A 13,049-nucleotide genomic window follows, 5' to 3' on the forward strand; every position below is an offset into this window, starting at 1 on the left:
TGGCTGCTGGGGTACAGGCCGTGGCTGCTGGGGTGCAGGCCGTGGCTGCTGGGCTTCAGGCTGTGGCTGCTGGGGTACTGTGGCTGCTGGGGTTCAGGCTGTGGCTGCTGGGGTACAGGCTGTGGCTGCTGGGCTTCAGGCTGTGGCTGCTGGGCTTCAGGCTGTGGCTGCTGGGCTTCAGGCTGTGGCTGCTGCGGTACAGGCCGTGGCTGCTGAGGTACAGGCTGTGGCTGCTGGGGTACTGATTGGAGGGAGAGAGCAGCCAGCAGTGTCAATTTCAGCGGCCGGCTGATTGTTTCAGTGAGAGCAGCTTCCCTCTCCGGATCAAAGTGAGCCGGCCGCTGAAATTGACACTGCCCACTGCTCTCTCCCTCCAATCAGAAACATTAAAACTTAAAAGTTGGATTGGAGGGAGAGAGCAGCGGGCAGTGTCAATTTCAGCGGCCGGCTGATTGTTTCAGTCAGAGAGCAGCTTCCCTCTCCAGATCAAAGTGAGCCGGCCGCTGAAATTGACACTGCCGGCTGCTCTCTCCCTCCAATCCAACTTTTAAGTTTTAATGTTTCTGATTGGAGGGAGAGAGCAGCCGGCAGTGTATATTTCAGCGGCCGGCTGATTGTTTCAGTGAGAGAGCAGCTTCCCTCTCCGGATCAAAGTGAGCCGGCCGCTGAAATTGACACTGCCGGCTGCTCTCTCCCTCCAATCCAACTTTTAAGTTTTAATGTTTCTGATTGGAGGGAGAGAGCAGCCGGCAGTGTCAATTTCAGCGGCCGGCTGATTGTTTCAGTGAGAGAGCAGCTTCCCTCTCCGGATCAAAGTGAGCCGGCCGCTGAAATTGACACAACTGACAGTTGGGGTCCATAAGCCCCCCCGCGGTATATCGCGAACCGCGGTATTGCGGAGCGCGGTATAACGGGGGACTACTGAGAAAAACACCAAGTCAGAGGGAATATGGCAGCAGTAAGTTCCAAGGGAGAAAGGCAAGGCTGGATGGCTTTACTTTAATGCCAGGAGTATTATGGGTAAAAAAATGAGCTAAGGGCGAGGATTGACATGTGGAATTATGATATAGTAGCCATCACGGAGACGTGGTTGAGGGAGGGGCAGGATTGGCAGCTCAACACCCCGGGATATAGAATCTTCAGGAGGGACAGGGGAGTGGGTAAAAGAAGGAGAGACATTGCATTATTAGTTAAGGAGTTAGCTACTGCGGTAAGGAGAGATGATATCTCGGGGGTGGCATTAAATGAACCTTTGTGGATAGAGTTTAGGAATAAAAAAGGGACAGTTACCTGGTGAGGTGTTTATTATAGATCCCCAGATAATCAGCGGGAAATTCAGGGTAAAAATAATAATCGGGTATTTATATCAGGTGATTTAAACTTTCCCAACATTAATTGGGATAGTCATTCTGTTAAGGTCTTAGCTACAGTGGAGTTCTTAAAATCTATACAGGAGAACTTTTTTGGTGAATGTGTGGGGATGGTGCAGGGCTGGGACCTAATTCTGGGGAATGAAGCCGGACAGGTGGTGGGGGAGCATTTTGGTAATAGCGACCACAACATGGTACAATATCAATATGGACAAAGAAATAGACAAGATGCAAAAAAAAGTTTGGGATTGGTGGGGAGCAGATTTTAATAAAATAAGGCAGGATGTGGCCAAGGTAGACAGGAAAGAGTTACTGGTGGGGAAATCTACAGAAGAGCAGTGGGGGGCATTCAAAAAGGAAATAGGGAGGGTACAGGCACAACATGTTCCCTCTAGAGTAATAGAAGCAATATCAAGTTGAGACACATTCAGGATACGATGAGAAGGAAAAGAGAGGCTTTTGGCGAGTACAGAGGAGCAAATCAACGGAGATATTAGTGGCGTACAGAATGGAGCTGAAGAAAGTAATTAGGAGAGCAAAGCGGGGATATGGGAAATCTCTGGCTGGTAAAAGTAGGGAAAATCCCAGGATATTCTATCAGTCTATCAATGGGAAGAGGACAACCAGGGAAAGGGTAGGGCCCATTAGGGACCAAGGGGGGGAATCTGTGGATGGAGCCAGAGGACATTAGGAGGGAGTTGAACAAATATCTGACATCTGTCTTCACCCAAGCTAATGAGGAGGCAGATATGGAACTCAGGGAGAGAGATTGAGGAGTTATTGAGCAAGTTGCCATGGGGAGTGACAAGGTATTAGAGGTGTTGGCAGCTTAAAAGTGGACAAATCTCCAGTTCCGGACGAATTGAGGATTTTTTAAAATTTATTTTTTTTAAAAGTATTTTTATTAAGGTTTTGCAGAATTTTTCATAATAAAACACAAGTAACAATAATAACAAAACAAACCAGAGTGAACATTAACATAGTGCAAAAAGAGAATATACAATAACAATTAAATAGACAGTACCCCACGCGACCCAGTCTTCCCACACCATCCCAATGAAGCACTCACCCCCCCCCCCCTCCCCCCATACGGATTGCTGCTGCTGCTGACATTTTAATTTTCCCCGAGAAAGTCGACGAATGGCTGCCACCTCCGAGAGAACCCTAGCGTAGACCCTCTTGAGGCAAATTTTATTTTCTCGAGGCTGAAGCCATGTCGGTAACCCAAGTCTCTACACTCGGGGGCTTCGAGTCCCTCCACATTAATAAAATCCGTCTCCGGGCTACTAGGGAGGCAAAGGCCAAGACGTCAGCCTCTTTCACCCCCTGAACTCCCGGGTCTTCTGACACTCCAAAGATCGCTATCTCTGGACTCGGCACCACCCGTGTGTTAAGCACCTTGGACATTGCCCTCGCCAACCCTTGCCAGAACACTCCAAGCTCCGGGCATGCCCAAAACATGTGGACATGGTTTGCAGGGCTGCCCTTGCACCTCATACTTCTACCCCCAAACAACTTGCTCATTCTCGCTGCCATCATGTGTGCCCGGTGGGCCACCTTAAATTGAATTAGACTGAGCCTGGCACATGATGAGGAGGAATTAACCCTGCCCAGGACCTCTGCCCACAGACCCGCTTCCAACTCCTCACCTAGCTCCTCCGCCCACTTGCCTTTGAGCTCCCCCACCGGGGTTTCCTCCACCTCCTGTAGTTCCTGGTAGATATCCGACACCCTTCCCCCCCCACCCAGGTGCCGGAGACCACCCTGTCCTGTATCCTCAGTGGCAGCAGCGTCGGAAAGGCCACTACCTGTTTTTTCAGGAAGGCTCGTACTTGCAGATATTTAAAGGCGTTTCCTGGCGGCAGATTAAATTTGTCCTCTAGCGCCTTCAAACTGGGAAAGCTTCCGTCTATGAACAGGTCTCCCATCCTTCTGATGCCTGCCCTCTGCCAGCTCTGGAACCCACCGTCCATCCTACCCGGGACAAACCTGTGATTGTTGCACATCGGGGTCCAGACCGACGCTCCCTCCACCCTCTTGTACCTCCTCCACTGTCCCCAGATCCACAGTGTCGCCACCACCACCGGACTTGTGGAGTAACGGGTCGGCGAGAACGGCAAAGGAACCGTTATCAAAGCTCCCAGACTAGTACCTTTACATGACTCCACCTCCAGCTGCTCCCACGCCGCCCCCCCCCCCCCCCTCCATTGCCCTAATCATAGATATATTGGCCGCCCAGTAGTAGTTGCGAAACTTCAGCATCGCCAACCCCCCCCCCCCCCCCCCCCCCCCCCCCCCCACGACTGCACTCCAACAGCGATCTCCTGGTAACGAAATACCCAGGTAACAAAAACTTTCTCGACCATCCTGAGCGGCAGTTCTTTCAGTCTCTCCTCCTGCCCCTTGGCCTGGATCACAAACAACTCGCTCTTTCCCATGTTCAGTTTGTACCCTGAAAAACTACCAAAATCCCTCAGGATCCGCAGAACCTCCCCCATCCCCTCCACAGGGTCCGAAATGTACAGGAGCAAATCATCCGCGTATAGCGAGACCCAATGTTCCACCCCCCCGAGCCAGTCCCCGCCAGTTCCTCGAGGCTCTCAGCGCCATAGCCAGTGGTTCTATAGCGAGGGCAAATAGTAACGGGGAGAGGGGACACCCCTGCCTCGTTCCCCGGTGAAGCTCGAAGTACCCCAACCTCAGCCGGTTTGTACATACACTTGCTACAGGCGCCTGGTACAGCAATTTCACCCAACCAATAAAGCCCTCACCAAACCTGAACCTCCCCAGCGTTTCCCACAGGTACTCCCACTCCACCCGGTCAAAGGCTTTCTCTGCGCCCATCGCTGTTACCACCTCCGCCTCCCCTCCCTCTGAGGGCCTCATGATAATATTCAAAAGTCTCCGGACATTGGTATTGAGTTGTCTGCCTTTAACAAACCCAGTCTGGTCATCCTCTATCACCCCTGGGACGCAATCCTCAATTCTTGTGGCCAGAATCTTAGCTAGCAATTTGGCATCCATGTTTAAAAGCGAAATCGGCCTGTATGACTCACAATGTTCTGGGTCCTTCCCTCGTTTAAGAATGAGTGAGATCAAAGCCTGTGACATTGTTGGGGGGAGGGTTCCTTTCTCGCCAGCCTCATTGAAGGTCCTCATCAGGAGTGGGCTCAATATTTCTGAAAGTTTCTTATAGAATTCTACCTGGTAACCGTCCGGCCCCGGGGCTTTACCCGATTGCATGCCCTCTATACCCTTGACAATCTCCTCCAATTCAATCGGGGCCCCCAGCCCCTCCACCAGGTCCTCTTCCACCTTTGGAAACCTCAACTGGTCCAAACATTGCCTCATCTCTTCCGCTCCCGTCGGGGGCTCTGACTCGTATAGCTTACTATAGAATTCCTTAAAGACTCCGTTCATCCCCCCCCCCGGATCCAAGACCGTGTTACCCTCCTTATTCTTTACTCCCCCGATTTCCCTGGCTGCCTCCCTCTTTCGCAGTTGGTGTGCCAGCATTCTACTGGCTTTCTCCCCATACTCACAGACTGCCCCCCTTGCCTTCCTCAGCTGTGCTACCGCTTTCCCTGTGGTCAGCAGTTCAAACTCTGCCTGCAGACTCCGCCGCTCCCTCAGTAGCCCCGCCTCGGGGGCCTCCGTGTATCTCCTGTCCACTCGGAGTATCTCCTCCATCAGGCTCTCCCTCTCCGCTCTTTCTCTCTTTTCCCTGTGGGATCGAATTGAGATGAATTCCCCTCTGACAACTGCCTTCAGAGCCTCCCAGACCGTTGCCGCTGCTACCTCACCCGTATCGTTTGTTTCCAGGTAATCCTGGATCTTCCTGCTAATCCGCCCGCAAACCCCTTTGTCTGCCAGCAGCCCCACATCCAGTCTCCAGAGTGGGCGCTGCCCTCTCTCCTCACTAAGCCGCAGGTCCACCCAATGCGGGGCACGGTACGAGACTGTGATTGCTGAATATTCTGTCCCCGCCACCTTTGGGATTAACGCCCTGCTCAAGACAAAGAAGTCTATGCGGGAATAAACCTTATGAACGTGGGAGAAAAAAAAAGAGAACTCGTTCGCTCTCGGCCGCGTGAACCTCCAGGGATCCAGCCCCCCCTCCATCTGCTCCATAAATCCCTTCAGTTGCTGAGTCACTGCTGGTCACTTCCCTGTCCCTGTCCTGGACTTCGACCGGTCCAGCTCGGGGTCGATGACTGTGTTAAAGTCTCCCCCCAAGGTCAGGTGATGTGACTCTAAATCCGGGATTTTGCCTAGCATGTGTCTCAAATTCCACATCATCCCAATTTGGAGCATAGACGTTCACAAACACCACCCTGACCCCCTCCCACATTCCACTCACCATTATATACCTGCCCCCCTTATCAGCCACAATTCTCCCAGCCTCGAATGCCACACCCTTACGGATCAGAATTGCTACCCCCCTGGTCTTCGAATCCAGCCCTGAATGGAACACCTGGCCTACCCATCCCTTTCTCAATCTCGTGTGATCTGCGAGCTTTAGATGTGTCTCCTGAAGCATTGCTACGTCTGCCTTTAACCCCTTTAAATGCACGAACACGCGCACTCTTTTGACCGGCCCATTCAAACCCCTCACATTCCACGTGATCAGCCTAGACGGGGTTTGCTAACCCTCCCCCCTGCAGACTAGCCATCGCCCTTTCTTGGCCAACCTCAAGTCTGCGCCCTTCGCTTCCTCGAGCGCCCCCACAGGGAGCCCCCGCCCCTCAATTGGTACCTCGAAAGTGATACCTCCTCTGTCAGCAAAGCAGCATCCCCCCCCCCCCCCCCCACGACCCAAAAAAACCCTGCCAAGCACCAGCTGAGCACTTGCTCACCCCCCACTATGCTCCCGAGTCAGCAGACCCATGCTGACCCCGGCAGCTCCCACCCCTGGCGCCGATCAGACTGTCGCCTCATTGTCCGGACCCTTCTCCCCACGTGAATAAAAAAATTAAGCTACCTCTGCAGCCCCAGTGAGTAAATAGTAATACAAAACCAAAAATAAACAGAAGACACTAACATTGCCCCGTGAGGAGACACTTGTTGAACCAAGGCTCCAACTTCCCGAAAATTCGCAGTAAGTACAGGGTCCCTCCTCCCTCCGTATCTCTACTTTGCCAAAAACACTGCACCCTCCACCACAGCCCTTACACGCACCCAACATAGTATACAATCTTATATTAGAAACGGTACCGTGTTAACCAGCCCCACCGCCGCATTCCACCAAAGCTTAGCCGTCCTTTAAGTCGAGTCAAAATAGTGATGCCGTTCCTTGTACGTGGCCCATAGCCTCGCTGGGTGTAGCATCCCGAATTTCACGCCCTTGCTGAAGAGAGTCGCCTTCACCCGGTTGAATCCAGCATGCCTCTTGGCCAGCTCCGCACCCAGGTCCTGGTAGGTGCGTATCACGCTGTTCTCCCACTTGCTGCTACGTTCTTTTTTGCCCACCGCAAGACAAGTTCCTTGTCCGAGAAGCAATGAAATCGCACCACCATGGCCCTCACTGGTTCATTCGCCTTGGGCTTCCTTGCGAGGGCTCTGTGCGCCCCGTCCAGCTCCAGGGGTCGAGGGAATACCCCCATCCCTATCAGCGTCTCCAGCACCTTGGACACAAATGCTCCCGCATCCGAACCCTCAATACCTTCGGGGAGGCCCACAATTCAAGTTCTGTCTCCTGGACCTGTTTTCTAGGTCCTGCAGCCTGTCCTGCCACTTCCTGTGGAGGTCATCCTGCGCCTCCACCTTAAGGGCCAACACCACCAACTCGTCCTCATGGTCGGATAGCTTTTTCTCCATCTCCTTAATCACTATCTCTTGTGTTGCCCGAGTTGCCATCATTTGGTCTATTGATGCCTTCATTGGGGCCAGCATGTCCTTTTTAAGATCAGCAAAGCTGCCCCTAAGGAACTCCTGTGCTCCTGTGCCCACTGCGCCCCTGGTCTATACCTGTGCCTGTGCCTCGGCACCTGCTCCGTACGCTTCTGTCTGCTGGGACTTAAATGCTTCACCCAGCCACTCCTGGTCCAGCTATCCATACAACAGAGAGGGAATCCTTTTGAACATAGAACATTACAGCGCAGTACGGGCCCTTCGGCCCTCGATGTTGCGCCGACCTGTGAAACCATCTGAAGCCTATCTGACCTACACTATTCCATTTTCATCCATATGTCTATCCAGTGACCACTTAAATGCCCTTAAAGTTGGCGAGTCTACTACTGTTGCAGGCAGGGCGTTCCACACCCCTACTACTCTGAGTAAAGAAACTGCCTCTGACATCTGTCCTATATCTATCACCCCTCAATTTAAAGCTATGTCCCCTCGTGTTGGTCATCACCATCCGAGGAAAAAGACTCTCACTGTCCACCCTATCTAACCCTCTGACTATCTTATATGTCTCTATTAAGTCACCTCTCAGCCTTCTCCTCTCTAACGAAAACAACCTCAATTCCCTGAGCCTTTCCTCGTAAGACCTTCCCTCCATACCAAGCAACATCCTAGTAAATCTCCTCTGAACCCTTTCCAAAGCTTCCACATCCTTCCTATAATGTGGTGACCAGAACTGCACGCAGTACTCCAGGTGCGGCCGCACCAGAGTTATGTACAGCTGCAGCATGACCCTGTGGCTCCGAAACTCAATCCCCCTGCTTATAAAGGCTAGCACACCATATGCCTTCTTAACAGCCCTATTAACCTGGGTGGCATCTTTCAGGGATTTATGTACCTGGATGCCGAGATCTCTCTGTTCATCTACACTACCAAGAATCTTGCCATTAGCCCAGTACTCTGCATTCCTGTTACTCCTTCCAAAGTGAACCACCTCACACTTTTCCGCATTAAACTCCATCTGCCACCTCTCAGCCCAGCTCTGCAGCTTATCTATGTCCCTCTGTATCCTATAACATCCTTCAGCACTATCCACAACTCCACCGACCTTCGTGTCATCTGCAAATTTACTAACCCATCCTTCTACACCCTTTTCCAGGTCATTTATAAAAATGACAAACAGCAGTGGCCCCAAAACAGATCATTGCGGTACACCACTAGTAACTGAACTCCAGGATGAACATTTGCCATCAACCACCACCCTCTGTCTTCTTTCAGCTAGCCAATTACTGATCCAAACTGCTAAATCACCTTCAATTCCATACTCCCTTATTTTCTGCAATAGCCTACCGTGGGGAACCTTATCAAATGCCTTACTGAAATCCATATACACCACATCAACCGCTTTACCCTGATCCACCTGTTTGGTGGCAGTGTTCGCTTCACCAATCTGCCCCAAAAAGCCCATGAAAACTCCTGAAAAAGGTCCGAGAGTCGGTTCCAGACGGAAGCTGCCGAATACGGGACCTACTCCTCCATGGCCGCCACAGGAATCTTGTCACCGCATCTTCAATGGCCTTGGCGAGATCTTTTCACAGTTGTTCCCTCTGCTGCTAGAATTCAGCTTTAATAAAGGCCCTCAAGTCAGCTTGAAGCCTTTAAGCTCGCCCTTCCCCCGCCTGCATGCTGGAAGAGGCTTTTGTCTTTGCTGCAGCTCCAGCCAAATCTTTCACTGTTTCTGCCGGGTCTGGTAACCAAGAGACATACCATTCCTGGGGGAAAGTACTCCAACATTCACCTACATCTTTTCATCAAAATTCCACCCGTATTGGTTAAAAAAAAAAGAGCTCTTTTCTGTAACCTTGGGCAGGAGCTGCCTTGTGTGTGACCACTTACTCCATGGTCCACACCGGAATTGAGGATGTTGTGGGAGGCGAGGGAGGAGATCGCAGGGGCTCTGATCCAAATTTTTAATTCCTCTCAGGCCACGGTGGGAGGTGCCAGAGGGCTGGAGAATGGTTAATGTGGTCCCACTATTTAAGAAAGGCTGTGGGGATAAGCCAGGGAACTACAGACCAGTGAGTCTCACGTGAGTGGTGGGGAAACTAATGGAGAGAATTCTGAAGGAGAGAATCTATCTCCAGTTGGAGAGGCAAGGTTTGATCATGAATAGCATGGCTTTGTCACAGGGAGATTCATACGGGAAGGTTTGATCATGAATAGCATGGCTTTGTCAGAGAGAGGTCATGCCTAATGAATTTGATTGAATTTTATGAGGTGACCAGGTGTGTAGATGAGGGTCGTGCAGTCGATGTAGTTTACATAGATTTCAGCAAAGCCTTTGACAAGGTCCCACATGGGAGACTTTTTAAGAAGGCAAATGCACATGGATACAGGGGAACTTGATAAGGTGGATTCAAAGCTGGCTGAGCTGTAGGAGACCGAGGGTGATGACAGACGGCTGCTTTAGTGACTGGAAGTCAGTGTCCAGTGGCGTATCCCAGGGATCTGTGCTGGGCCTCTATTATTCGTCCTTTACGTAAATGACTGAGATGACTATGTGGGGGTAGGATCAGTAACTTTGCGGATGGCACAAAGATTGGCCGGGTGGTTAACAGTGAGGTTGATTGTCTTGGACAACGGGAAGAAGCAGACAGAATGGTCAAATGGGCAAAGTGGCAGATGGAATTTAACCCTGAAAAGTGTGAGGTGATACACTTTGGAAGGAGTAATTTGATGAGGAAATATTCAATGAATGGCACCACACTGGGAAGTTCCGAGGAACAAAGGGGCCTTGGCGTGTTTGTCCATAGATCTCTGAAGGCAGAAGGGCAGGTTAATAGGACGGTGAAAAAGTCACATGGGACACTCACTTTTATCAATCAGGGCATAGATTACAAACATAGGGAGATGATGGTGCTGTACAGAACTTTGGCGAGGCCACAGCTGGAGTACTGTGTGCAGTTCTGGTCGCCACATTATAGGAAGGATGTGATTGCACTGGAGGGGGTGCAGAGGAGATTCACCAGGATGTTGCTGGGATGGAACATTTAAGTTACAAAAAGAGGTTGGATAGGCTTGGGTTGTTTTCGCTGGAGCAGAGAAGACTGAGGAGTGACCTGATTGAGGTGGACCAGATTATGAGGGGCATGGACAGGGTGGATAGGGAGCAGCTGTTCCCCTTAGTTGAAGGGTCAGTTACGAGGGGGGGACACGTTCAAGATGAGGGGCAGGAGGTTTAGGGGGGATTTGGGGAAAAACCTTTTTACCCAGAGGGTGGTGACAGTCTGGAATGCACTGCCTGGGAGGGTGGGAGATGCCTCACATCCTTTAAAAAGTACCTGGATGAGCACTTGGCACCCATAACATTCAAGGCTATGGGCCAAGTGCTGGCAAATGGGATTAGATGGACAGGTCAGGTGTAAGTGTCAATGTAGACCCAATGGGCTGAAAGGTCGCTTGGGTACTGTATTTTCTGTGATTCTGCATGTTTATCGAGAGCAGAGATTGCAAATCCTTGTGTCAAAGACAGAGTTCTGGAGAGACCAAGTGGATCAAAGTCTGGGTGGATTTGATGAGATGTTGTTTTTGGTGATATCAGAGGGGCGTCTGACCACAATTCTCCTCTTGGTTAACATGGACTGTGTACTTACTGACAACATTAGAATATGAAATATATTTTGTGTTATCGTTATCAATCTGTATATATCTGTAAAGATAGAGTCGGGGTGAGGGAGTAGTTTATATTTTCTAGTTTCCTAAATGTTTTATTATTTTGTTAAAAATGCATTGGCAGAGCCCTGTGACTCTGCTCAGTAGCCACCCTCCACATTTCTAAACTAAAAATATGCAGCCGGGCTCCACGCTGGGATCGAACTTGTCCATGAATAACATCAGCTGGGATTGAAGCAACACTGCTCATGCACCCTTGACCTCGTTCACTGGATTGACCCCTGGCTCCACTTGCTGCCACTGTGTGTCGGTGGTGGAAGGTTTGAATGTTTGTGGAAGGAGGAGCAATCAAGCGGGGCTGCTTTGTCCTGGATGGTGTTGAGCTTCTTGAGTGTTGTTGGAGCTGCACTCATCCAGGCAAGTGGAGAATATTCCATCACACTCCTGACTTGTGCCTTGTAGATGGTGGACAGGCTTTGGGGGGGTCAGGAAGTGAGTTACTCGCCGTACGATCCCTAGCCTTTGACCTGCCCTGGTAGCCACAGTATTTGCAATCAGTGTATGAAACCCTCAGCCGCCAATGGAATCCTCCCCTGTCCATGATACTTACTGTTCATATTTGTGGAGTGTGGCCTGTAACAGGGTCAGTGAATAAACCAAGCCAGCACCAAAACTCATCTGTTCACCAACTGCCCCTCTCAGGCCTTGTCGCTCGCTGTAATCCTCATTCAGCTCAAACTTGTCCTGAGCATGTTTACTAATCAACTCTGCCTGTGAAAGAGAAAGGAAATAGTCAGCATTGCTCGGAGTGATAGGCTGGCTCTACTCCCTCATTCAGTCTTCACAGACATCCAATACAACTCCATTCCAAATACATTCAGCTTCTGCAGGGAGGGCAGGACTGGGGGTTAAATATTGCTGGCTACAAGGAGTTCATGAAGAAGTGGAATAAGGAAGCTGCTATTGGTCAAGAAGAGCATTGTACAGCTGGAGAAAGGATGTTTCACAGGGTTCAAGGACAATTTAATTTGGTTCGAGCCAAGGAACAAAAAGGGTGAAAGACATTGCTCAGTGAAGTCAAAAAACCGGCAACTAGTGAGAAAAACGTAGAACAATCTTCAGCCAGAAGTGCCGAGTGGATGATCCATTTCGGTCTCCTCCGGAGTTCCCCAGCATCACAGATATCCGTCTTCAGCCAATACGATTCACTCCAGGTGATATCAGGAAATGGCTGAAGGCACTGGATACTGCAAAGGCTATGGCCCCTAACAATATTCCAGCAATAGTACTGAAGACTTGTGCTCCAGAACTTGCCTCACCCCTAGCCAAGCTGTTCCAGTACAGCTACAACACTGGCATCTACCCGGCAATGTGGACCCAGGTGTGTCCTGTACACAAGAAACAGGACAAATCCAACCCAGCCAATTAGCACCCTATCAGTCTACTCTCCATCAGCAGCAAAGTGATGGAAGGAGTCATCAACAGAGCTATCAAGCAGCACTTACTCAGCAATAACCTGCTCACGGACACTCAGTTTGGGTTCCGCCAGGGTCACTCAGCTCCTGACCTCATTACAGCCTTGGTTCAAACATGGACAAAAGAGCTGAGTGGCAGAAAATGAAAATGAAATGAAAATGGCTTATTGTCACGAGTAGGCTTCAGTGAAGTTACTGTGAAACGCCCTGGTGAGGTTAGAGCAGGGGTGGGCAAACTACGGCCCGCGGGCCGCATGCAGCCCGCCAAAGGTCTTTATGCGGCCCACCAAGTCATTAAAAAAAAAATTTTTTTTTAAAAATTTTTTTAAAAAAATTTTTAATTATTTTTTTTTAAGGTTAATGGGGGGGGGGGGGGGGGCTGTTGAGTTACTTACTGGTATAGGGTGGATACGTTGACTTGAGTAGGGTGATCATTGCTCGGCACAACGTCGAGGGCCGATATGTTCTCTATGAGGCGCCCAGAATCATAATCGGGTGAAGTAATTATTTTACTTAATATAATATGCGGCCCTTTAAAGTTGTGAATTTCTGAATGTGGAAGTACAGGTGCTGTTGTGCTTTCTCGGTGATAGCGTCGACGTGGGTGGACCAGGACAGATTTTTGGAGATGTGACCCCCTAGGAATTTGAAACTGCGAACCATCTCCACCTCGGCCCTGTTGATGCAG

At 50.4% G+C, this 13,049-nt stretch overlaps 1 protein-coding gene across 1 annotated transcript in view; it reads right to left on the bottom strand.

Moving 5' to 3' along the window:
- Positions 1-13,049, bottom strand: part of LOC119963589 (dynactin subunit 1-like) — a 160,521-nt gene that overhangs the window by 20,398 nt on the left and 127,074 nt on the right. The window contains exon 11 of the mRNA XM_038792919.1: positions 11,497-11,657. Coding sequence (XP_038648847.1) covers positions 11,497-11,657 — 161 coding nt within the window. The remainder of the gene's footprint in view (positions 1-11,496; positions 11,658-13,049) is intronic.

Source organism: Scyliorhinus canicula, chromosome 3, assembly GCF_902713615.1.
Source record: "Scyliorhinus canicula chromosome 3, sScyCan1.1, whole genome shotgun sequence".
NCBI classification, from domain to species: domain Eukaryota; kingdom Metazoa; phylum Chordata; class Chondrichthyes; order Carcharhiniformes; family Scyliorhinidae; genus Scyliorhinus; species Scyliorhinus canicula.